This window comes from Suncus etruscus, chromosome 6 (assembly GCF_024139225.1).
Source record: "Suncus etruscus isolate mSunEtr1 chromosome 6, mSunEtr1.pri.cur, whole genome shotgun sequence".
In the NCBI taxonomy this organism is placed as follows: domain Eukaryota; kingdom Metazoa; phylum Chordata; class Mammalia; order Eulipotyphla; family Soricidae; genus Suncus; species Suncus etruscus.
In genome coordinates, this window is record NC_064853.1 from 132,538,211 (window position 1) to 132,562,010 (window position 23,800).

General features: G+C 52.0%; 1 protein-coding gene across 1 annotated transcript; it reads left to right on the plus strand.

The window, feature by feature from the left end:
- Nucleotides 1–589: 589 nt before the first annotated feature.
- On the plus strand, nt 590–20,004 carry FGF18 (fibroblast growth factor 18). Its single transcript, XM_049775659.1, has 5 exons — nt 590–706; nt 966–1,034; nt 5,119–5,299; nt 12,659–12,765; nt 19,703–20,004. Exons 1-5 carry the CDS (start codon nt 590–592, stop codon nt 19,967–19,969), a joined length of 741 nt encoding a protein of 246 aa, XP_049631616.1. The 3' UTR covers nt 19,970–20,004.
- The last annotated feature ends 3,796 nt before the right edge of the window (nt 20,005–23,800 follow it).

A 23,800-nucleotide genomic window follows, 5' to 3' on the forward strand; every position in this document is an offset into this window, starting at 1 on the left:
GGGCATGGGCCATAGAGCAGAATTTGGAGTTCTGGGAGCCAGCACCAGCATGGCTCATACTGCTCAGAAGGAAGAGGAATAGAGAATGGTGTGGAAGGAGGAGAGGAGGGGGCCCGGAGATATAGCATGGAGGTAAGGCGTTTGCCTTTCATGCAGGAGGTCATCGGTTCAAATCCCGGTGTCCCATATGGTCCCCCGTGTCTGCCAGGAGCGATTTCTGAGCCTGGAGCCAGGAATAACCCCTGAGCACTGCCGGGTGTGACCCAAAAACCACAAAAAAAAAAAAAAAAAAAGAAGGAGGAGAGGAGGACTCAAGAAGAGGACTAGAGGAGAACAGTGAGGAGACTGAGGTGGACAGTGAAGAAGAGAGTGTGAGGCAAATAACAGTGAGGAGGACTATGGGGACATTGAGGAAGAGACTGGGAAAGACTGTGAGGAAAGGATGTGAGGAGAAGGAGGAGGACTGTGATGAGAAGGGGATGCTGGGGAGGAAGACAGTGAGGAGAAGGAGATGAAAATGGGATAGTGAGGAGGAAGAATACTATGAGAAGGAGAGTGTGAGGAAACTGAGGAGGAGGTAGTGAGAAGGATGGAGAGGAGGAGGAAGAGGAATGTGAGGAGAAGAGTGTGTGGAGACCGAGGAAGGGATGCAAAGGAGGACTGGGAGGTGGAAGAGGACAGTGAGGAGGCGGTGGTAGTGGTGGTGGTGAGAAAGGGATGGTGAGGAAAGGACTGTGAGGACCAGGAGGCTGTATGGCTTATCCTCCTGGGCATCCTTCCCAGAGATGGTGCTGGGGCAGCGATTGTGGGGGCCTGGCGGGAGGGGCATTCTCATGTGTGGAGTGGAGCATTAGCCCTTTACCCCCCAGCTGCTTTCAGAGCCAACTGCTGTGCCAGGTCAGCAGGTGAGCATATGAGGGTGAAGATCCAGGAAGACTCAAAGGCTCTCTATGCCTCTCCCTCAGCTCCTGACTCTGAATGTCCCTAAGTCTCCCGTCTTCACCTGTGAAATTGAGGTAGATGAGGAGCCTATGGTGCTCTGAGTAATCAGGAAATTGAGGGTGGGGGGTTGGAGATTTAGGATGAAGTAGGAAGCCTGGGAGGTTTGTGAAGATGGCATGAAGGTGACATGTGATGTGGCAGATAAGAGGAACCCTGGGAAAGGAAGAAGCTGCCCAAAATATGTCTTCAGTGCCCTGGTGAGTAGGTATGGCAGATTTCTCAGCTTGAGAGCACAATGGGGACAGGGAAAGGATCACTGTTGGCTTCTAGAAACAGGTCTGTGACAGGGGCTCACCCCAACCTCTTTTTGCACCAGGGCATCTAAGAGGGAGTATAGGGGGCCTGAGACCTGGGGCCTGGTAGCTCCCCATATCACTTATGGTGACAGTAGCAGCCTGTTCTGCTGAGTTTCTTGAGAGGGGTTTGGAAGGAGATTTAGTCTTTTTTGGAGGGGGAGGTGTTTCCTTAAGCAGCTCCTAGATTGTGTGTGTGTGTGTGTGTGTGTGTGTGTGTGTGTGTGTCTATGTCTATGTGGGTGTGCAAGACCTTCTACTGGGGGGTGGACCACTGGGGTCCTAAGCCGGGAGGCTGTGCATGCTATGGGAAAGTTACTTAAACCCCAGAAAGGCTGAGTAGGGGCCAGAGTGATAACACAGTGGGGAGAGTGCTTGCTGTGCAGTTGTCAGTCGTAGTTCAATCCTCAGCATCCCATATGGTCCCCCTGAGAACTACCAGGAGTGATCCCTGAGCTCATAGTCAGAAATAACCCTACGTATCACCAGCTGTGGTCATCCATCAAAATAAAGAATGATGAGTAGGGGCTTGTATAGGGCAGAATCTTCTTTTCTGTGCCAGCTCTGGGTTTGGGGTCAGCTTCCCGGTCTTTTGGGAACTCTGCATCTGGAGATAGGTGACAGACAGCTTGCAATGGGGACTGTTTGGAGATGGCCTGAAATATGGAGGTGACTAGCCAAGAACATGTCCTCATTCTATGTCGGCTCTGCTGACCAGGCTCTGACTGGTCCCCCAGAAATGACTCTGGTGCAGGTGGCAGATGGATAGGACTGGGCCTGCCTCAGAGATGCTATGGGCCAGGGCACAGGAAGTCTAGGATCCATCTCCAGCTCTTCCCCCAGACACTTCTGAGAGTAGCTTTAATCCTCCCTTTCTCCTTTGCAATACCACCATCAAAATTTAAAAAATTTTTAATTTGGGGTCATACCCAACAGTGCTGAGGGCTCACTCCTAGCTCTGTGCTCAGGGAACCATTTGAAATGCTGGGGATCGAACCTGGGTGGACCACATACAAGGTAAGCTTTAATCCCTTACTATCTGTTCGGCCCCTAAATTAAAAACAAAACAAGACCAAATACCCTTCTCAGCTGCCTTCTGGGCCATGAATGTGGGGCTGATACTGAGCACAACTGGACATATGGGGACAAATGATCAAAACCAGCTAGATTTGGTGGGGGGAAAATGACAGACCTCTGCAGCATGTCCTTGCCCAGCCTCTGTGTGTGTGGGGGACATCGCCTTTGGGGTAGGCATCTGCAGTTCGGGGCACATTGCAGAGACCCCAAGTTCTGACTCAAAAACCAGACATCCCTCTGCTTTTCTGGGGCTCAGCGCCTTTTCCCCAGGGCCACTCAGCCCATAGCAAGTGGCTTAGGCCATGTAAGATGGATTGTCTGCCTGTAAAAGGGCCACCAGTGAGCCTCCACTGACCCCGGGTCACCCTGCCGCCTCTGGCCAGTGGGCCAGGGAGAAAATCATTATTGGGAGGTCGGCCGCTGGGCAGGGCTGCCCCTCTTGGGAAGCTGGGGTGAGGAGATTGCTTTGACCTTTGGTCGATAGGTGGGTGGGAGAGTTGGGAGGACAGAGCAGAGGGCCTATGCCAGATCAGCTCTCCAGGAAAGTGGAGGACCCCAGGTGGTGGTGGGACCCGATGGACCTGACACTTCACCACCTCTCCTCTCAGGTTCTTGGTCTTTGGGTGTGGTGGGAGAAAAGGATGGGCCGGTTCAGTAGATTGATGAAGCTAGGCCCTGTCCCACTGGACAGAGGGGGCTTGGGAAATGCCCCCTAACTTGTCAGAGCAGGGGTGTGTGGAGGGGGTTGTTGTCACGCCCAGTGGTGCTCAGAGATCCCTCCCGGACTTGCTCTTGGGACCATATGTGGTGCTGGGATTGAGCCAGGTGGCAGAGTGCACGGTAAGCACTATTTCTCCTGATACCTTCCAAACCATTTATTTTTCCTGAGGGCAAGGCCACCCCAGCAGTTCTCAGAGTTTGCTCCTGGCTCTTCTCTCAGGACCATATGAGATGCTGGGGATTGAACCCAGGTCAGCCACATGTAAGGCAAACATCCTACCTGCTGTATGATCTCGCTGGCCCCATCCCCGAAACCTGTTTAATGAATTTATTGATATTTTTGGCCATACCCATCAATCTCAAGGCTTACTCCTGGCTCTGTACTGAGGAATCACTCCTGGTAGTGCTCAGGGGACAATATGGGATGACAGGGATCAAATTTAGGTCGGCTGCATGCAAGCAAATGTCCTATCTCTTCTGCTTCATTCCAAACCTATTTTAATACTAATGGGGTGCTGGGACTGTTAAGTCTTTCAATATTCATTGGTTCATTCAAAATGTTTGTTCCTTCCTTCCTTCCTTCCTTCCTTCCTTCCTTCCTTCCTTCCTTCCTTCCTTCCTTCCTTCCTTCCTTCTTCCTTCATGCAGATGACTAGTTTTGACTTCCTACCATGTGAGGGTATAGTTTTAATCTGGGGGTTAAATTTTGGCTTAATCTTGGCTGTTTCACAGGGGCTGGGGGCGTGTAGACACAGACAAAAGCCACAAAAGCCAGATACAGCCGAGTTCTATCAGGTAGATGAGTGGCTGGAAAGAGATGAAGCTTGATGGAGAGCAGAAGATGGCCAGGAGGGGCAGCCTCAGAGCAGTAGGCAAACATGTGGCATTTGGGCAGAGCCCTACAAAAAGGTCCAAGTCAGGAAGGTCATGGGTACAGCCAGCAGAGTGCTGCAAAGATCCTTATTCCTGGGGTGTGCCTTGCATTTGCTATGCTCAGAGGCCACAGCAGCAGCACCTGAGAGCAGAGCAAGGGATGATGATTAGGAACAAGGTTGAAGGGAATTTGTGATCCTCTTGCAGTAGCTGAGGCCATGAGGGCATCTTTCTCCTTTCCTTTCTATGGCTTCAGTTCCTTCCTCCCCCTTCTCCTCTCCCTGGCTCTTCCCTAATTTCCTTCTCTACTTACTTCTTTTCTCTTTTCTTACCTTTTCCTCACTTCCTTTTCTTTTCCTTCTCTTCCCTTCCCTTCTTCTTACTTCCTTTCCCCTTTCTTGTTCCCTTTTCCCTTTCCATTAGGCTCATTGATTCTCTACCAATATAAGTGCCCCCAAGGTGTTGGGGATTAGCTCAGTGCTCAAGATCAGGGGATGTATAATTCTTGGGCTCACCTGGGGAGTCATACTTATGGAGACTATATGATGCCGACAATCAAATCTGGGCCAGCTACATGCAAGGCATGCACCCTAACCTCCATACTCTATGACTTGCACCTGGGAAATTTCACCTAAGTGTTAGGAGTTATCCTGGAGCATAGGGAGGGCTGTGCACGATCCTGGTGTTTAGTTGGGGGGGGGGGCAGGTAACCAGAGACCCAGTATAAGAGCAGGAGGCTGGACAGTGTCAGGTGCAGGCTGCCCACAGGAGAGGTCAAGCTCCAGAGGGATTGGAGTGCAGAGATGCTGTAGTGCCAGGTGGTGTGTGCAGTTAGATTGAGGGAGCTCAGAATTTTCCTGGAAGATGCAGTAAAGAGGAGCTTGTTCAAGGGGGCAGAAATGGGTTGCTATGGAGAGGGCAAAATGCAACCTGCCTGACCTCCCTCCATCTGCCCTGGGGACCCAGTGGTTTTCCTTCCTCTGCTGGCACAGCTGCAGGGACACTCCTGGCATTATTCCCAGGTGGGGTGGGAAGGCTTTGGACGCCAGAGGTCTTCTCTGTAAAATGGGCCAGGGAAGAACCTTGTGACGGTCCTGCAGCGGGGGTCCTGGGGTTCCCGGGCTGGCTCACCCATGGTCCTCTCTCGACACAGGTGCTGGCGGCTGAGGAGAACGTGGATTTCCGCATCCACGTAGAGAACCAGACGCGGGCGCGGGACGATGTGAGCCGCAAGCAGCTACGGCTGTACCAGCTCTACAGCCGGACCAGCGGGAAGCACATCCAGGTGTTGGGCCGCCGGATCAGTGCCCGTGGCGAGGACGGGGACAAGTATGGTAGGTGGCCCCTCACTTGCTTCCCTGGGCCTCTGCCACCTCAATGCCTACCCTGGCTGATTGGCCCCTCTCTGCCTTGATTTTCTGGCCTGTGAAGGTGGTGGTTGCCCCACTGAGAGCCAGCCTCTTGCATGAAAGGACATTTTCTAGGGTGTATCCCAGAGAGCCCGTGATGGGGGATCAGTGAGCAAGTGGTGGAGATCACAGAGCAGATGGGAGATCCCTCTTCCGGCTTCTCCAGACCCAGTCAGATACCTCGGAGCAGAGGGAGCATCTGTGCGATGCCTTTCATTGCTGTGCGGTGAGGTTGCCTGTCCGTGAGAATGTGTGCGAGTGTGTTAGTATATTTGTGCAAGGGCATGAATATGTGCAAGCTTGAGAGTGTGTTACGAGTGAGTGCATATGAGTGTGATAGAAATGCACGCAGATAGTAAATTGTGTGCACTGAGTGAGCATATTAGTATAGGAAGTGTGAGTGGCATCGGTGAGTGGATGAAATATGTGTGTGCGGGTGAGTTATGGAGTGTATGTGCATGTTCATATGCAGTGAGTGTATACATATGTACTCACAGCAGACTTGCATCTTTTGCACTACTGTGCCCTTGACCCGTCCTTGACCCTAGAACTGTCTCTCCTCTTGTACCCACACCCTCTGCTGGGAAGAGTGACTCTGACTCCCTTCCCTAGCCCCCCAGTCCTCAAGCCCCTCAATAGTGGGTGAAAGCCACAGATCTTCCTTTTTCCCAGGATGGGCCAGGCCCTGGACACTGGGTCTACCAGCTCCTGCCTTGTGGAGTTTAGGGAGGCATCCACGGGCTCCAGACTGGACGGGGCGGAAAGCCCCATGTGCGTGGCGCTGTCCTGCCCACTTTCTGGTTGTCCTGCCCTGCCTGCCGGCACCCCTGTGCGCTGCAGTTACCACTTGACAACAAGACAAATAATTTCTGGGCCCCTTTATCTGGGACCATTTATCTCCCTGCAGCCCCGGGGCAGGGCTGACCTCACGGTGGGCCCGAGTGTGGCAGCTGCACCTCACGAGGGCCTGGGCTGGGCAGTGCACGCTGGGCTCCGCTCGCTGCCCCATCCAGTGCCTCCTCTCCTTTCCCAGCTTCTGCCTTCTTCTTGGCTTCCCCTGCCCCCAACTCTTTGTGTCTGTCCCCCCACCAGAGACTGTCCTTCTCTCTGGCCCCCACCCTTGGGGCATCCGGCTCCCAGGCCCCTGGACACTGGCTATGCAGGGCTGTGCAGGTGCGGGTTTTCCCTGGACCCACTGTCCAGTTGCTGCCACAGAGGGGGCAGCTGTCTGGCCTGGGCGGGCGGGAGATATCTTCCTGGGGAGCCCCCAGAGTGCTCGCAGCGCCTCCAGGCTGGGAGAGTACAGGGGGGTCAGACTCTGGTCTCTGCCATCTGTGCAGGGACCTAGAGACAGGAGGCCAGCACTCTGAGAGGGAGGGCCCCTCCCTGCACAAGCCCCAGAATCCTCCCATCTCTTGCTCCTGCCCTGAGATGCTGGGCCTCATCCAACCTCCTTTGTGCAAGCTCGAGGCCTCAGTTTCCTTTCAGGGTTAGACGTATCACCTTGGTGGGAGTTGTGGCACAGGAGTGCACCCAGTGGTGCATAGAGGTTACTCTCAGTGGTGTACTGGGGTCTTCACAGTGCTGGGGAATTGAACCCAGGACTCTTGCCTGCAGAGTCAGGCACTCCCTTTGCACCCACTCCCCAGCCCCTGATTCTTACTCAGTATGTAGGGGATGTGAAAGATGCTTAGTAGGTCAGGTGCCCGAGTCTGTATTTATTTTGGAGGTGGTTGTCACTCCTGGAGGTGCTTGAGAGACCATGCTATATGCCAGGGATAGAACTTGGCATTGCTATTATTTGAGCCTCACCCTAGTCCCCAAAGCTGCATGTCCCCCACGTGACTTTCTTTCTTTTTTTTTTTCTTTTTTTGGTTTTTGGGTCTCACCCAGCAGTACTCAAGGGCCACTCCTGGCTCCACGCTCAGAAATCAATCCTGGTAGGCTCGGGAGACATTATGGGATGCCGGAATTTGAACCAATGACCTTCTGCATGAAAGGCAAACGCCTGGGCCTGGAGAGATAGCACAGTGGCGTTTGCCTTGCAAGCAGCCGATCCAGGACCAAAGGTGGTTGGTTCGAATCCCTGTGTCCCATATGGTCCCCTGTGCCTGCCAGGAGCTATTTCTGAGCAGACAGCCAGCAGTAACCCCTGAGCACCACCGGGTGTGGTCCAAAAACCAAATAAAAAAAAAAAAAGAAAAGAAAAAAGAAAGGCAAACGCCTTACCTCCATGCTATCTCTCTGCCCACCCCCACGTGACTTTCTAGGGTGCTGATGACTCAAGATCAGCCCTGCTGGGTTTCTCTCATGGCTCTGTGAACAGTAGGTGGACAGTCCTCTCTCACGGCCAGTGCTGTCTTGCCTTGCTGGCCACCGAGACTCTGTGATGTCACGATATGTCACATTAGAAAGGCAGATGAAGCAAAGGACCCATCTGTGAGCGCAGGGAAAGGAAGTGGAACAATGGAGCCAACTAGGCTTCCAATCTAGATAATCAATAGGAATATTATTGGGAGAGTGATTTATGGCTCTGGGAGGACAGGGCTGCCGGTGGGGGAGGGGTGGGGCCCAGGGGAGGCAGTTGGCAGGTCAGTCAGGAGCCCGCACCCTACTACTAGCCAGCATCTGGGAAGAAATGGAATCTGGGCTCTTTCCAAATCAGTGTCTCATCATCCAGTCAGTCCAACTGGCATCTGCCATTGTCCAGGCTGGCATGGGGCCTGGAGAAGGGAGATGTCCATCACTCTCTAGTCTGCTCAGTGTCTGGTGGCAGTGGGAAACCCACATGGATGTCTCTGGCTTTTCTCCCTGGTTTCTTGCTCGAGGGTCCCCAGTTTCTCCCTCTAAACATTCTTGGGGTGCTCAGGGGATTGATAGCCTAGGGGCTTGAAACTGGGGGGTGGTCACAGGAGATACCTGTGGGGTCACAGGAGAGCATCAGCTCTTGCCCTCACTGTCCTGGATCCTGGTCCCCTTTGTCCTATAGTTAGCTGTCACCTTTCTTTGGGGGTGGGGTGAGGAAGTATTTGGGCCACACTCAGTGGTGCTCAGGGAATCACTACTGCAGGGCTCTGTGGACCTTATGCGATGCTGGGGATTGAACCCGTGTTGTCCATATGCAAGGCAAGTGCCCTCCCTGCTGTGCTATCTCTCAGGGCCCAGAATCCAGAACATTTGTGATGTCCTCAGGTCTGGGGCAGAGCCTGGCAGGAAGCAGTGTCTGCCTATACCCCTCCTCTTTGTACGCTGCAAGGAGGAGTGAATGGACAAGTGGGGGCAGCCCTGACCAACAGGAGGGCGTTGAGGGGGCTTCCAGGACTTGGCTGAGTTGGTGAGCAGAATCAGGGGAATGGAGATACGAATCAGGTCCTTTTGGTCACTGGTTCTGTGGGGAGCAAGTGAGGCCCCCCTCACTGAGTCCCTGCCTTCTCCCCACCCATGCTAAGACTTGGGGGCTGTTTGTCTCACTTAGGGCCAAGTCCAGTCTATGTTCTGAACCTCCAGGAATGGAGGGGCTGTGAGGAGGGGCCTGATGGATCCCATCCATCTGTGCCCCTGACTTTCTGCTGGCCCACGTGGTTCTGAAGGAACCTTTTTGAGAACTGTAGGCTCGCATGTGTCTGCATGATGTGTCATACATGCACACATGTACACACAGAGATGCTGCTTGTAAGCATGGGTGTGATGCATGTATGAGTGTGCATGCTTGTGCAATTGTATGTCGTCTCCCCTACCCAGTCTGCACTGCCTGCGGGAGGGAGGGAGTTGTGATCGATGTGACCTCCTTCCCAAGCCTTCTGTGACAAGGACACTCCTGGGGGGGATGATACCTGGACAGGAGCCAGTGGCAGTGTCAACCAGCACTGCAGTAGTGGCAGCCAGCCAGGCTATCCCACAGAGGCCTTGGGGTCAGGTGGACAGGCTCTGGCTGCCTCCCATTGCCTCCCAGGGTTGGCTCTAAGACTTGGGGTAGACACACTCGTTCTCCAGCTCTGTTGAGTCTGGGATTTCCTGTATACTACATTTCTTTGGGGTTCTCTCTTTCCTTCCCTGGTCTGTCTCTGCTATTTCCTATCCTTTAAACCCAAAATCTCCAAAGTAAGGTCCTGTCACCCCCTGGGAGACTGGGTGAGGACACCCCCCAGATGTGTTCTTTACAGGCCTCTGTCTGCCCCTTTGTGAATCTGGGCAGGTTCATAGCCTCACTTAGTTTATCTGTACAATGGGCACAACTACCCCCCCAACCCTTGTGTGTGGAGGAGATGCAAGAGGTGGTGCAGATTCATTGAGATGAACACATCTGGGATGACCTCCTGGGTCTGTGTCCTGTTTGGACTGGGCTCTCTCACCATGTGACCTTGGAACTCTTGTTTTCCTATCAGTAAACTGGGAATAACAGTGTAGTTCTGGCCTCCTATCTTTGATGTAAATAAAACAGTGTGTAAGGTACTTAGATCACTGCCTGGAACACCATAAGCTCTACATCCTTCTCTGTCTTCTCTCCTCCCTCTCTTACCTTCTCTTCTCTCTCTCTCTCCCTTTCTCTCTCTCTTTCTCTTCCTCCCACCCTCCCTCCTCTCTTTTTCCCTTTCCTGCTGCTTTGATTCTCCAAAGACTTCACACCATCTACTCTGTTCCCTTCATGATGACATGTGTTGTGTGAGTTTCTATATGTTGTGTGAGTTCCATATGTGCCCTAGAGGGGCAGGTTTAGCTCTTTATATTCTGGCATCCTGGTTGAGGTACTGACCCCATCCCATACCGACACTGGGCAGCCAGGACAGTGGGTTTCATTGACAGTCAGGGTGCCCCAAAGTAGACTGTGCTCTGGATCCCTCTCTCTGGCATTGTGGAGGGTGTTGTGTACTTGGGGAATGTTGCAACCTATGCTGGCAAGAAGAGGCAGAGGCACCCTCCACCATCTTGTGCCAGCAGGCTCCTCGAACCTGTATCCTATTCTCTAGGACAGGGATATGGTCTGGAGTGTAGCTCAGCACTAGAACATTTTCTTTTTTTTGGTTTTTGGGTCACACCCGGCAGCATTCAGGGGTTACTCCTGGCTCTATGCTCAGAAATTGCTCCTGGCAGGCTCGGGAGACCATATGGGATGCTGGGATTTGAACCACCGACCTTCCACATGCAAGGCAAACGCTTTACCTCCATGCTATCTCTCCGGCCCCTCGAGAGCATTTTTTGGCATGTTTGAGTCTCTGGATTTGATCCCCAGGGGGCCAGGGACAAATGGACAAAGATTTCCAAGTTTGTGGAGTATGTGAGACTTCAGAGGGGTCACAAGAGGAGGCATCTGAGGACAGAAATACAGCCCTGAGTCCTGGAGTGATAGTACAGAGGTTATGGTGTTGCCTTGTACAGAACCAACCATAGTTTGGTCCCCAGCACCCCACAGCATGCCCTGAGCCCACTGAGAGTGATTCCTAAGTGCAGAGGCAGGAGTAAGTTCTGAGTACCACAAGGTGTGACCCAAGCAAACAAAGAAATGCAGCTCTGTGCTGGAACCCCCTTCATATTCATTTGGAGCTCCCTGGACCATGATCCGTGTGACATCACCCCCTTGCTCAGACCCCCTTCTTTCCAGACTCCCATCCAAGAAAGAATCCAAAATGCATGAGGCCCAGTTCTCCATCTCGCATCAGCATGGAGATTGAGAACTGAAGGGGGCAACCTGAGGCCCAGAGGATACTTAGGCCCATGCCAAGAATGGATTCAGTATCCTTCCACCCCCAATTCCTAGCCCAGGGGATTTCTTATGCCTGAATGAAGGGGGGTATTCCTGTCAACCCCGGGATACTGAAAGTGGGAAGTGAGAGCACGTTTGCCTTGACACATGCCTTCTGCTCTTCAGGGGCAGCTGTGTACCCAGTCCCCAGCCTCCACCACATGGAGCTCACTGTCTATCTCCTTGTTCTGTGGGACCCCAACAGTCCTGGTGGGTGCCACTGAGGTGGGCACTCTGAGAAGAGAGGGAGGCCTAGCTCAGAGCTCTCTTTCCACTGTGCCCACTCCTCCCTCCCCCACTTTGGGAATTCACTGGAGAAGAGGGAACCTCCATGTTCCCTACAGGGCCATGGCCTGGTGAGGGGCCCCAGAAAGTCATTCTGAGAACTGCTGCCGGGTTGGCCCCAGGTCCTGGTCCCTCTTTGGGGAGTTTGAATTACAGGGGAATGGGAAGGGGGTTAATATTCTTGAATCCCTATTTACTAGAGATGGGGGAGGGTGGAGAAGAATGCGCCAACCTTGTTTCTAGAATTACTGAATTCTTATTAGGGCTTTAAAGTGGATGTAAATTCTTCTTTTCCTCCTTGGAAAGGTGGGTATCATATTTTAATTAGTAATGGTGTCAGAGGAGGGCTAAATTAATGACTGGAAATCCTGCATGCCACATGGTTTTCATTTTCACAGCAGGATACAGGGTCTATATTAAAATTTTTTTTATTAAAATCATACTTTTAGTTCTTTAGGGGCACAGAGGTAAACTTTGTGCTCCAAAGATACTGTATTTTAGGACTGTAATTTTTTTTTAATGTTATAGATCAACAAGTCCCTTGTCACTGCAGTTATAATCCAGAGGGGGAGGAATGGGCAGGTGTGGGGGGAATATAAGGGTCAGGGGGAGGGGACAAGGAATGGGGGTGGAAACCAGAGATGCCAGCACAGAGAGGGCACTGGGGAGGAGATGGTCTGGACACAGCGTGCCTGGTCAGGGGCCAGTCCCCTGTGGCTGTCTTATGTCCATGTTCATGATTTGGAGACCAGCCCTGGACATCTCTGGCCTTGGACCACAAATGACAAGAACCTCCTACTTCATGCTGGAATTTTGGAAATAGGACCTAGTGGCCCCCTCCAGGGCTCTGAAGCTGTGGCAGAGGAACGTGGGGTACTTGGAGCAAATCCCACTGGGAGGTCTCCTTCCTTCAAATGACCCTTGAAATGACCCCTCAGGAGACATGAGACCCACAGGTGTTCCTCTGGTGACTCTTTGTTTTGGAAGAATTTGTGCCACAGGGGTCTCCTGATGTGGGGTACATGTGGGTGTCCCAAGCCCATGGGTCAAGTGGAGCTGAATGAGAGGTGGGGAGAAAGGCTTCTGAGTTCCTATCCCAAGATGCACAGTCTCCCCTGTCAGGCCAGAGAGCTGTGTCCCAAGGGTAGCCAAGAGAGGTAAACATGCATATGTGTTACAGGCTGGGTCCCTATCATCTCCCTGCTTTGGGGGCCTTCAGGACAAACTATGAAGTGTCTCTTCTTTTTCTGCTTTCCAAGCCCAGCTCCTAGTGGAGACAGACACGTTCGGCAGCCAGGTCCGGATCAAGGGCAAAGAGACAGAGTTCTACCTGTGCATGAACCGGAAAGGCAAGCTGGTGGGCAAGGTGAGTGAAGGGGCCACCGGAAAACTCATATCTGTGTGAACTTCTTGTCTCCTATTATATGGGGGCTTGTTTAGGCGATACTTGGCAATACTCAGGGATCCTATAGGGTACCAGGTGTCAAACCTGAGTTTGTCACTTGCAGGCCAGTGGCTTCCCCACTGTACTATCTTTCTGGCCTAATCCTGCATCATTTCTTTTCTGCACGCCTTTGGCCATGCGCCACCTTCCAGGCCCAGGTTAGCTAGTTACTGTGACTCTGGGAGAGGGTGCTGTCCCATGTTTTGGGGCTTTCAGCCTGTGCCTACCTGGTGCCTGACTCTGCAGTGACTGTAATAGTCCTGGGGTTTGCCTGGAGCAGGAGAGGCTCCGGAACTCAGCCGCCAAGTCAGCGCCGGGCCTCACGCTTCTAGCGTTTCAGGAAGATTTTATTACTTTGGAACGGGCAAGAGGGCTGCATGCAACCAATTAGGATGGTGGTGGTGGGGATTTTGGGTGGGGGGGGAGAGAACCCATGTGCCAGGGACTCTGACTTCATGATGCTGTTTCCCCTTTTTTGCTGGGATGCTTCTTTGAGATGTATGCATACTTTCGGGGAGGGACCCTGCTTCCTTTCAGTCCCACCTGTCTTAGTGGGTAGGTGTAGGGCTGGGAACTACAAGAACAGGTGCGGGGGTGGGGGTACAGGGAGACTCTGCTGGGGACCCCAAACCTGGCAGAATATTTATAGCCTCTCCTCATTGGAGTAAGGGGCGAGGCCTCAGACTTGTATAAGTCATGCTTTTGATTTCTTTTTGTCTTTGGTGAAAGGCAGGGGTAGGGGGGAGGCTCTAACTGCTTAAGGGCCTAGGATGGGGATGGGGATTTGGGGCCAGTAGTTTAGTGGGGCCAGTAGTTTAGTGAGAAGGCCTGAGAATGCAGCATGCAGATTCTTGCAGTGCCAAGAAACACCAGGGTCACCCCAGTCAAGCTTGGGGCACTCTAGGACGGTACTGTGTGTGTGTGTGTGTGTGTGTGTGTGTGCGCTTTCGCACAAGGTTGGGGGGAGGAGCATGTGGTGTTGGGGGTCAAATCAGATCTAGATCATGCAAGGCAAATGTACCCCAATCCTGTCTTATCTCCCAGCTTATGTTTAATTCCTTGAATTCCCACATGGGTGGGCAGAGTGGAACAAGGCCTGGACCTGTGCCCAAGCTAGTGTCGTCACCTATTCACAGAGCACCTTGTTTCTGCCAGGCACAAAAGAAAACAAAAATGCGGCCTACCACGAGGTCCCCCACGGCCCTTGACCATCCCCATTTCACAGACAGCAAGGCCAAGGCCTACCCCTCCCTAGGCGGGCAGGCAGGCTCTGCTCCTGCGGCCCACACTCAGCTCACATTCCACGCCCAGTCTGGAAGGAAGAGATTCCAGCTGCTCCAAGAGCAAAATACTAGTAACGGGCAGGGCCCTGCTCTGCGAGTGGTTTGAATTAGTGAATCACTTGCGCCCTCGCTGGGGAAGGGGACGAGGGCGGTGCTGGGTGCGGGGACCCGGACTGAGCTGGCCTGGCCTGGCCTGGCCTGGCCATGTGTCTCCATCTCCAGTGGCGGCAGAGTCGAGTGCTTTGTTCTCCTGCCCACGGCCCCGGCCGCCTCCCTGGCCCGACCTGCTGGGAGCTGATGGCCCGGCCAGTTTTCCCCTGCTGAAAGGAGGGGGCCACAGTCCGCAGTGCCGGGTGCTTGCAGGCCCCTCCCTCCCTGTCTGCCCTTGCTTCCCGGCATCCTGACCCCAAGAGGGATGGCCTGAGGTCAAAAGAGCAAACCCTGTCCCCTTGGGCTGCTCCTGCCGCCCGCCAGCCCGCCCGCCGGCTGGCCGCTGAGTCACCGCGTCCACGGGAGCCGGCTCCGGTTTCCTGCCCCTCGTCATTCCTACTGGGGACGGTTCAGCTGGCGCTCAGCTCAGTGTGGCCCAGCCCAGTGCCGCACTCCCCCACCATCTCTTTCCAGACTCCTGTGTCTGGACTGGCTTGGGGAGGCACCCCCACCTCTGTCCACCTATCCCAACTCTGCCAGGAGAGGTCCCCAGCTGGCTTGTGCCTTCTGCCTTCTGCAACAGGCATCCTCAGCCTGGGTCTCAGCCTGATCTCAACATCTCTGCCCAGGCACCATCTCCCAGATCCTGGGCCACCATCCCTGACAGCAGGTGTCATCCCCTCCTTCCCTGACTGCCCAGGAACTGGGACATGAATGAGCTGAAAAAGGATGGTAGCCTGGACACACCCCCCATCATCAGAGATGGTCCCCATGTGGCTACTAAGGGCGGTGGCCAGAGAGGTCTGACAGGGGCAAAGACATTTGCCTAGGACACGGCTGAGCCTGGTTTGATCCCCAGCACTGCATAGGGTCCCCTGAGCACTATCAGGGTTCACTCCTGAGCACAGAGTCAACTGGCAACCAAGCACAACCAGATATGGCGCCCAAAGCCCCTGCACCTCCCCACCACATGAAAAGAAGGACATTTTAAGAACCTCTGCTGAGAGCTCATCAGATCTGGTCTCCTCTAGGCTTCATCCACTCAGCCCTTTCCAGAGCCTTTGGAACTGGGGCCAGAGGTGCGTGTACATCCCCTTCATGTTTCTTATGCCACGGTAGTGTCCTGGCCCTGTCTATAGCAGCCCTTGAAAGTCTTTGCTGCTGGAGCCTGAAGCCACAGCCTGCTCATAGCTCTGCCCATAGCCTGTCTACGGCTCTACCCACAGTCCCCCTTCTGCTCCTGGACTGGTGGTGCCTGCCACTTACCACTCAGGCTAGCAGGGCTTCTTTTTGAAGATGGTTTCAGGCTCTGGCTCTATGCATCTCTGCTTCCCATACCTGGATGGCTAACGGGGCATCCCTGAAATAGAAGCATGTACTTACTTGCTTCTGAACTCTGCCTTCCTGACCTCCTTCTGCATGTTGGGCTAAAGAGGCCTGGTCCCTGACCTTGTCTCGGAGTTCCCATCTGTACAGTGGGGATGGCAATAATTCTGTTCTGGAGCTTAGACTTTTTCAGAGGATTCACAGGTCCAGCCCTGAGTCTGGGTGCTCCACTTGCACCTTTCTCCTCACTGCATCTACTTAAACCGTTTGGTGGCTTCCCTGGGCTGTAGCTGCATCTCACTTATCCTGGGCCTCATGCTCAGGTAGCCCATGCCACACCCTTTCCTGGCACCACATTAATCTGGCCAGGAGCTAGAACTTCTCATTGCAGAAACAGTGGAGCCCTGTGTCTGGGCACTTCCTCTCATCTCTAACACTCATTCCCTCTGGATCTTCCTCAGTTACGCTTGCTGTGTAATCACTGGAGAGTCCTCCTGGGGATCGCACAGGGTTTTGGGGTCCTCAGGACAGGGATGTGTGAACTCCACTCCCAAGACCTCTGAGTGAGGACTGCTTTGGTTCCTAGTGACTAAAACCCAATGCCATTAAAAAACACTACAACATGGCCAGATCATGTTGCCTTGCACACAGCCCACCTAGGCTTGATCTCTCGAGCCTTGCCGGAAGTGATACCTTTATGCAGAGCCAGGAGAAAATCTTGAGCACCACCAGGTATATGGCCCAGAAAACAAAAAACAACATTTATTTGGTTCATACACTGAAGAGTCAAATCAAGATTCAGGACCAGAAAGACCTCACAGAGATTAAGATGCTTGACTGGCATAGACCCAGCTCTGGTTTGAACCCTGGCATTGCATAGCCCTGTGAGAGTGAGCTCTGAGCACAGAGCCTGAAGTAAGTCCTGTATACAGCTAGTTGTAACCCCCAGACAAAACAAAATTAAGTAAACATTCATCTTCAGAGTAAGTAGAAAGAAACAGGACTCCAATTTGGAAAGGAGGGAGAGAGAGTCAAATTCCATGGAACAACCAAGGGTCCCGGATGGGAGAGGAATCAGCATTTCCTTGGGGCTGGGGGATGGTGGGAAGGCAAGCACAAGTGTCTTAGAGTGCTTCAGGCTGTAGTGGAAAAGGTCAGGAACCTAGGGGTGTCCCGATGCTTGTTTACTCTGAGTTCATGGTGAACATCTTGGACCAGGAGAGCTCCTGAGGGTCCTCCAGGGGCCTGGAACTCTGGGGTTCTGGGAATTGCAGTTCAGGCTACTTTTATTCTTCTTCAGTAAACTCAGACTTCAGTGGAAACAGGTAACCTCTAGCACAGCCAGGTGCTAGCTGTGAGAGCCAGAGGATGAGAGGGGCCTCTATAGGGACAAGTTTGGGTTCAGATTTTGACCCTGCCACTTCCAAGTTCCATTACCTTGAGAAAACCCCTTTGGCTCTGGGAACTCCCTCTCTCCCTCCTTCATTCCCTCCTTCTCTTCTGACCTCCCACCCTCCCTCCCTCCCTTCTTTCCTTCTTTCTCAGGGCTTACTTTGGTCTCTGTAATCCTGTTTGATCTCAGTCTCCCCCCACCCCACCCACACACACATTGCTCACTCCTATTTGAGCTGAGCCAGGAAGCTGAGAACCAACCCATCTTCTTGAGGTTCTGGGGTCAATAAAGATATAGAAAGGTACACAGCAGTTCTATTTAGGGTTGGGACAAGGAAGGGGAGCCAATGGGCACAGAAGACAGCACACATATTTCTGTTCACTAAAGCTTACTACTTGAATGGGGTCTTGAAAATTGAGAGAGAAAATCTCACAGAGCGATACATGGCAATCTGAGAATACCTCCTGGAGGTGGAGGCCACTGAGCCGCACCTCAGCTGTGGAAGAAAACAGTTATTCAGGAGGTGGCAGGGATTCTGGGGGCTGGTAGCCTTTGGTTTGTAGGATCAACCAAGGGACCTAGATTCATGCTTGCTGCACAACTTCCAGAGTTATCCATGAGGACACAGCCAGGATAGCTCTTCTTTCGACCTCCTCTCTTGCACATAGGCTTTCTTTCCCTACATGTTCCTCACAGCTCAAACCTGCCCCCACCCCGACTGAATCTGGGTCTCTGAGTCTCACTGTTCCACTCCCTGCCTTTTCTGCAACCTCCTGGAAATATTGCAGCCTCCAGAGAATGTTTTCTTTCCCTGCCTGTCCCTTTCTGCAAAGTTCAGCACTTTGTCTGCAAGGCCCAGGCTTGCCCTCTGTGTAAAGGTGAACGTTCCTGGAAGCTCCAGACCGTTTTCCACTTCAAACAAAAGGCTGGAACTCACACCTCAACCTCCATGCAAAGCCAGAGCACCAGGCTTCCAACTTGGCTAGGCGGCCATCCGGAACGAGGAGTGGGTCTGGCCTAAATTTGGAGATGTTCTTTGGAAACTTGAGTGCTGCTAATTCAGGCCTGCCAACTCCGAGTTTCCCACCCTGCCACCTTAGGCCCTTCAGCTATCTCAGGGAGGAGGATTTGAGCTCTGCCTTCTAGTACTCCTTGAGACTGGGGCGATAGTACAGCCAATAGGGGACTGGTTGACCCTGGTTCAATCCCTGGCATCCCATTTGGTCCGCTGAGTCTGCCAGGAGTAATCCCTGAGTGTAGAGCCAGAAGTAAGGCTTGAGCTTCACCGGGTGTGACCTAAAAAACAAAATCCAAAGAAACAAAAATAGCACTTCTTGTCCAGATCTGATCTAAGGAGGGAGGCAGAGCTGTTCTTCAGAAATAATGTAGCTGCTTGGTGCCGGCCACCAGGCTTGTTCCTTCATGCCATCCCTCACATCTTGGATGCAGACATCGTTGTCCCTATTTCAGATTGTACAACTAAGCAGCCTGAGTTCACAAAAGGGAGCATTCAAATGGATTGGGCACCAGACTCCAAATCCAGTGCTCCTTGCTCGGCTTAGACTGCCAGGAAATTCAGTAGCAGAAGTCTCAGTACCAAATGCATTGCTGGAATTGGGTCATGGGAAAACTCTTATGTAGGGGTTCTTCTACTCATCACAATAAATATCAAAGTGTTTTTTCCAGGGCTGAAAAGATAGCACAGAGGGTAAGGTGCTTATCTTGAACCCAGATTACCCTGGTTTCAATCCTGGAAATCTCACATGGTCTGCTGAGAACTGCCAGGAATGATTCCTGAGCACAAAGCCAGTAGTCACACCTTAGCATACTGGGTGTAGCCCCCGAACAAATAAAAAAGCTCATTTGGGGTGCTCCTTTGTGTTATACAATTTCAGGGTGTTTAAAATAGAGGGGGAAGTTGTTGATAACAAAGGAAAGATTTGGGGCCGGAGAGATAGCATGGAGGTAAGGTGTTTGCCTTTCCTGCAGAAGGTTGATGGTTCAAATCCCGGCATCCCATATGGTCCCCTGTGCCTGCCAGAGGGGATTTCTGAGCATAGAGCTAGGAATAACCCCTGAGCACTGCCAGGTGTGACCCCCCCCCAAAAAAAAAACAAACAAAAAAAAAAACAAAGGAAAGATTTTAGCATCAACTGCAGTGGCATTGGCAACCCAGTGGCTGTGACCAGGGCTTGCTTTCTCTGTATTCTCCTTGGGTTTGGCTTCTTGCTGTTGCTGGCCATGCAGGCTTTCCCTCATAGTGGTCAAAATGCTGCCTCGGACTTCTGCAGCACTTATTTCCCAAGTTTAAAGTGATGGACCAGCCTGGGCAACATTGCTTCTCCAGAGGAACACTTGGCATCTGAAGGGACAAGCCTGGTCCTGCACCAGTCACAGGAAAGAGTTTTATTGGCGAGGTCTTTTGGAGGCCCTGGAAGTGGATATTCCTGGTTGCAGGTTGAAGAGTGGGGGTGAGGTGGAGGGGGGGGATAGATTGTGGGAGACTGTCACCGAAATAGAGGGCTAGGAAGAATGCAGGAGCCAGTCGTACAATGGACTCCCGCAGAAGCTGGAATCAGGTCCTCTCTCCCAACTGTTACTCCTGTTTTATCTGCTAGTCCCACTGGGACACCTCTCCTTGTCTCCTTCTCCACCTCCTCCTCTGCTCCCCTCTCCTTACTTTCACCTCTCTTCTCTCTCCCCACAGCCCGATGGCACCAGCAAGGAATGTGTGTTCATCGAGAAAGTTCTGGAGAACAACTACACGGCCCTAATGTCGGCCAAGTACTCTGGCTGGTACGTGGGTTTCACCAAGAAGGGGCGGCCTCGGAAGGGCCCCAAGACGCAGGAGAACCAGCAGGACGTGCATTTCATGAAGCGGTATCCCAAGGGGCAGGCGGAGCTCCAGAAGCCCTTCAAATACACCACAGTGACCAAGCGGTCCCGGAGGGTCCGCCCAACGCACCCTGGCTAGGCGGGTCAGGAGGGGGTAGCGCACCCCACCCCACGCCCAAGCCCCCCTGGCCACACTCACACTCACAAGAGAACTGCCTCAGAGGAATATTTTTACATGAAAAAAGGAAGAAGCTCTATTTTTGTACATTGTGTTTTAAAAAAGACAACGGAACTAGAACTCTCGGGGGGAGGGAATAAGGATTTGACGATAGACTTGAACCCCTACCGGCAAGACTCAACGCAGAGGGACAAATGTCCAGGCACAGGTGCTTGTCTCTCTAGGAACAGACAACGCCCGACTCGTCCCCAGAGGAGGGCTCGAATGAGCTAACCAACACTCGAGAAACCAAAGTCCTTTTCCCCAAAGGTTTGGAAAGCAAAAGCAAACAAACAAAACAACAAAGAACAAAACAAAAACAAAAAAGTAAAAAAACAAACAACAAACGAGGAAATAGTGACACTTCTCGTGCCCCCCAAACCTCCCCTCTCCCGCCCCCCCCCTTCACTCCAACAAAAATCGCTCTCTGGTTTGCAGTCATTTATTTATTGTCCGCTGCAAGCTGTCCCGAGACATGCGCAGGGAAGGCGTGCGCCCCAACTTCCGATGACAGACGCCTCGCCCACTCACAGAGACCCTGCATGGCTCTCGGTTCTGGCGGATGCTGCTAAGGCCCCCCCCCCCGTGACTCACGTGACCTAGTACACCAATGATAAGGGAATATTTTAAAACCAGCTATATTATATATATATTATATATAAGCTATTTATTTCACCTCTCTGTATATTGCAGTTTCATGAACCAAGTATTACTTCCTCAACAATTAAAAACAATTGACAAATTATTTAAAATACTGTGAGGTTGAGAGGTGCCTTGAGGCTCCTGTGTCATTGTCATTCTGTGATCTGGACTGCGCCATGATGAGGCTCTGATCCTTTCTGCTTGCCTCCAAGCATCCATGCATTCATTCATTCATTTGCTGAGCCAATCCCCACCTTAACAAAGCAGTTGGAAATCCTGTCTAAGAGATAGTAGTTGGCCCTTGAACAAGATAGAGAGGTGATCTAGGTGCTGGCTCCCATGCCACCTCAAATATATACCTATAATTCCTAGTCAGTCAGTGGATTCCAAACGCGTGGGCTGGTTGAATCCATGAATATAGGCACAGTATATATAGAAAACCTAGGTAGAGGCTCAGGGCTAGTTTATACACTTTGCACACATGAGACCTGGACTTTATCTCCTGCACCTCTTGCAAAATATACCAGGAGTAACTCCTGAGCCCTGCTAGGTATGGACCCTGTCACAAAAATACCAAACAGCCAGGACCAGAAGATGGCTCGATGGGCTCTGCACAGGCATATTCCCAGCTCTTTATTCAGGGATCACTCCTGAAGGGTTTGGGGGGGCCTATGGGGTGCCAGGGATTGGGTTTCATGAACCCAATTGTGCTGAGTTGGCTGCATGCAAAGCAAGTACACTACCCACTATACTATGGCTCTGTCCCTGAGTACAGGGTTTCTAGGTGGGGAGACCTAGGTTCAATCCCCGGCACTTCATATTCCCCAGATAACAAGGGAAGTACACTTGGAGAGCAGAGCTGGATGCAGACCCAAGTATTGTTGGGTGTGTCCTAGAAATAAACAGAAAACCAAATCCATATGGAGCAGACTGTGTAGTTCAAATTGTGATTGCTCAGGGTCAGATGCACCTTCTAATGCACTGCCAGGTTGATGGCTTAGCCTGTCATACCTGTGCATATGGGGACCCCAGTGCTTTCCAGCACCCAGCGCCTGCTTGGAGCAGAAGGTCTTATCCAAGAATACAAAGGGGAAAATATCCCAGCCTGCCAGCCCCCTCACTTTGAGCCATAAACTCACCATCGCTTTATCCATTGCTTTATGGATCTGTCACTTGTTGCATGATCAGTGCTGAATGCTAGGTTCACTTGGGATCAGGGATCCAGCAAGAAACAAATCAGCCCAGATCCTTCCAGGGATCTATATGCAGGCCTTTGCGGAACACTTGTCTGGGACTGGCCAGATCTGGGCCTAACATGGCAAGGAGGGTTCCCTGAAGAGAGGATGGGGATGAGGAGAATGTGGACCCCTGTGGCTAGATCTCAAGGCTTCCTGCAAGAACTTTCAGATCTCCTTTTTTCTATTATTTCTTCAGGATGTTGGGGAGAGACCTGGTGAGTCTTGGGATGAGAACACAGTAGGTGTTGGACTGTGGGGGTAGGGCAGCCCATACTTGGGGATCTCTTCTATCTGATCTGGATGGATAGCCAAATCAGGGCACAGAAATCAGTTCTGGAAGGTTCTGTCTTACCTATTCCCATGTTCCTTGTCTCCAGCATTTATGAACTCAGATGTCTTAGTTAGGGAGACATAGGGCAGACAGAAAGACTGGGTGCAGTATGAGAAGGATGTGTGTGTATGTGTTCCTCTCATTAGGTGAGCTTTACTCCCCAGGATGTCCCAGTAAATAGGCAGAGCCACCCCTCAGTCCAGCCTCCAGCCATCCAGGGCTCAGCCCCCTGTTCCTGAGAAACAGTGGTGATGAGGTGCTGAAGATCTACAGGTACCTCCAAGTCTGCTATTAATCGTGGGTCTGCTGGAGATGTAGGTGAAGAGTGGTGACCAGATGACCTGGAGGTGCAAACCCGGCATCCAGACCAGGTGTCCCCATTCTGGAAAAAGGGGAGCTGGCAGGTATGTGGACTCACCCTCTCAGTGCAGGCCCCTTGTTCCTCAGGCTCCCATTCTCCCCCTACTCAGAGCCCTCAATAACACACTCTGGAATTTCTGTCCAGCTCCTCTGCTTACAAGCACCTAGTACTCATCATATTTCAGCTGCCCAGATAGACCATCCATCTGCCACTAGGCCTGCCCTGCAGCCCAGGAAGCTCTCCTGGCTGCCTTCAAGTCCAGGCTTTAGTTTCCTTCCCACCCCACCCACCAAGAAGCGCCTAATTGCCATCTTGAATACCAGCAGTCTTGCCGAATTCTCACCTCGCTCCTCTAGGAGAGGGCTTTTTAATTTGTTTTGATTTGGTTTGAGGGCCATACCCTGTGGTGCTTAAGGCTTACTCTATGCTCGGGGATCATTCCTGGTGCAGCACAAGAGACCATATAAAGTGCTGGAGACTGGATCTGTGTTGATCACATACAAGGCAAGTGTCCTTTCCTCTGTACGATCTCTCTGACCATAAGTTCCATGTCTTATCTCTATCCATCCATCCATCTTTATCGACATACTGGCTCATCTGCCTACCTCTATCATTCATCTCTATGTACATAGATATCTGAATATCATTTAGTTCTCTGCCCATCTGTTTCCGTCAGCCTAAGAACTTACTGATCGCTGTGTGTGTGTGTGTGTGTGTGTGTATATATATATATATATATATATACATATATATGCCATCTTATCTCAGTTATCTACCTGCCTACTTCTATTTATCTACCCATATCTGTCTTCCTATATCTATCATTACGTAATTACCATGCCTATCCATCATCTACCTGTTCATCTGTCTCTATTATCTATTGATCTGTCTGTCTATCCCCCCTCCCACCTGTCCACCATACCAATGTACAGAAATCATCCTGGGAAATCCCTGTTGGATGCCTGGTTTCTCCTTTGTTTCACTTGAGCTCCTAGAAAGATCCCTGGTGCATTCTCTTTCCCATCCTCCCCCTGCACCTGGGATCTGGATCTGAGGAGAGAGTTTTGCTTAACTTCAAGGCAGAGGAGAGATAATTCCCCTATCCTCCGGTGCCTGGGAAGGAAGAGGTTAGCGTTAGCGTCCTGTTGTCCTGAAGCTCTCTGCTTTCTGCTGGGAGCACT

Bases quoted from the DNA above. Each gene is read 5' to 3' on its own strand.
- FGF18 (XM_049775659.1), top strand. From the start codon at position 590: ATGGAGAGGAGGAGGAAGAGGAATGTGAGGAGAAGAGTGTGTGGAGAC. The intron at 5,300-12,658 runs GTAGGTGGCCCC...CTGCTTTCCAAG, and splicing joins CGAGGACGGGGACAAGTATG to CCCAGCTCCTAGTGGAGACA. The intron at 12,766-19,702 runs GTGAGTGAAGGG...CTCTCCCCACAG, and splicing joins AAGGCAAGCTGGTGGGCAAG to CCCGATGGCACCAGCAAGGA.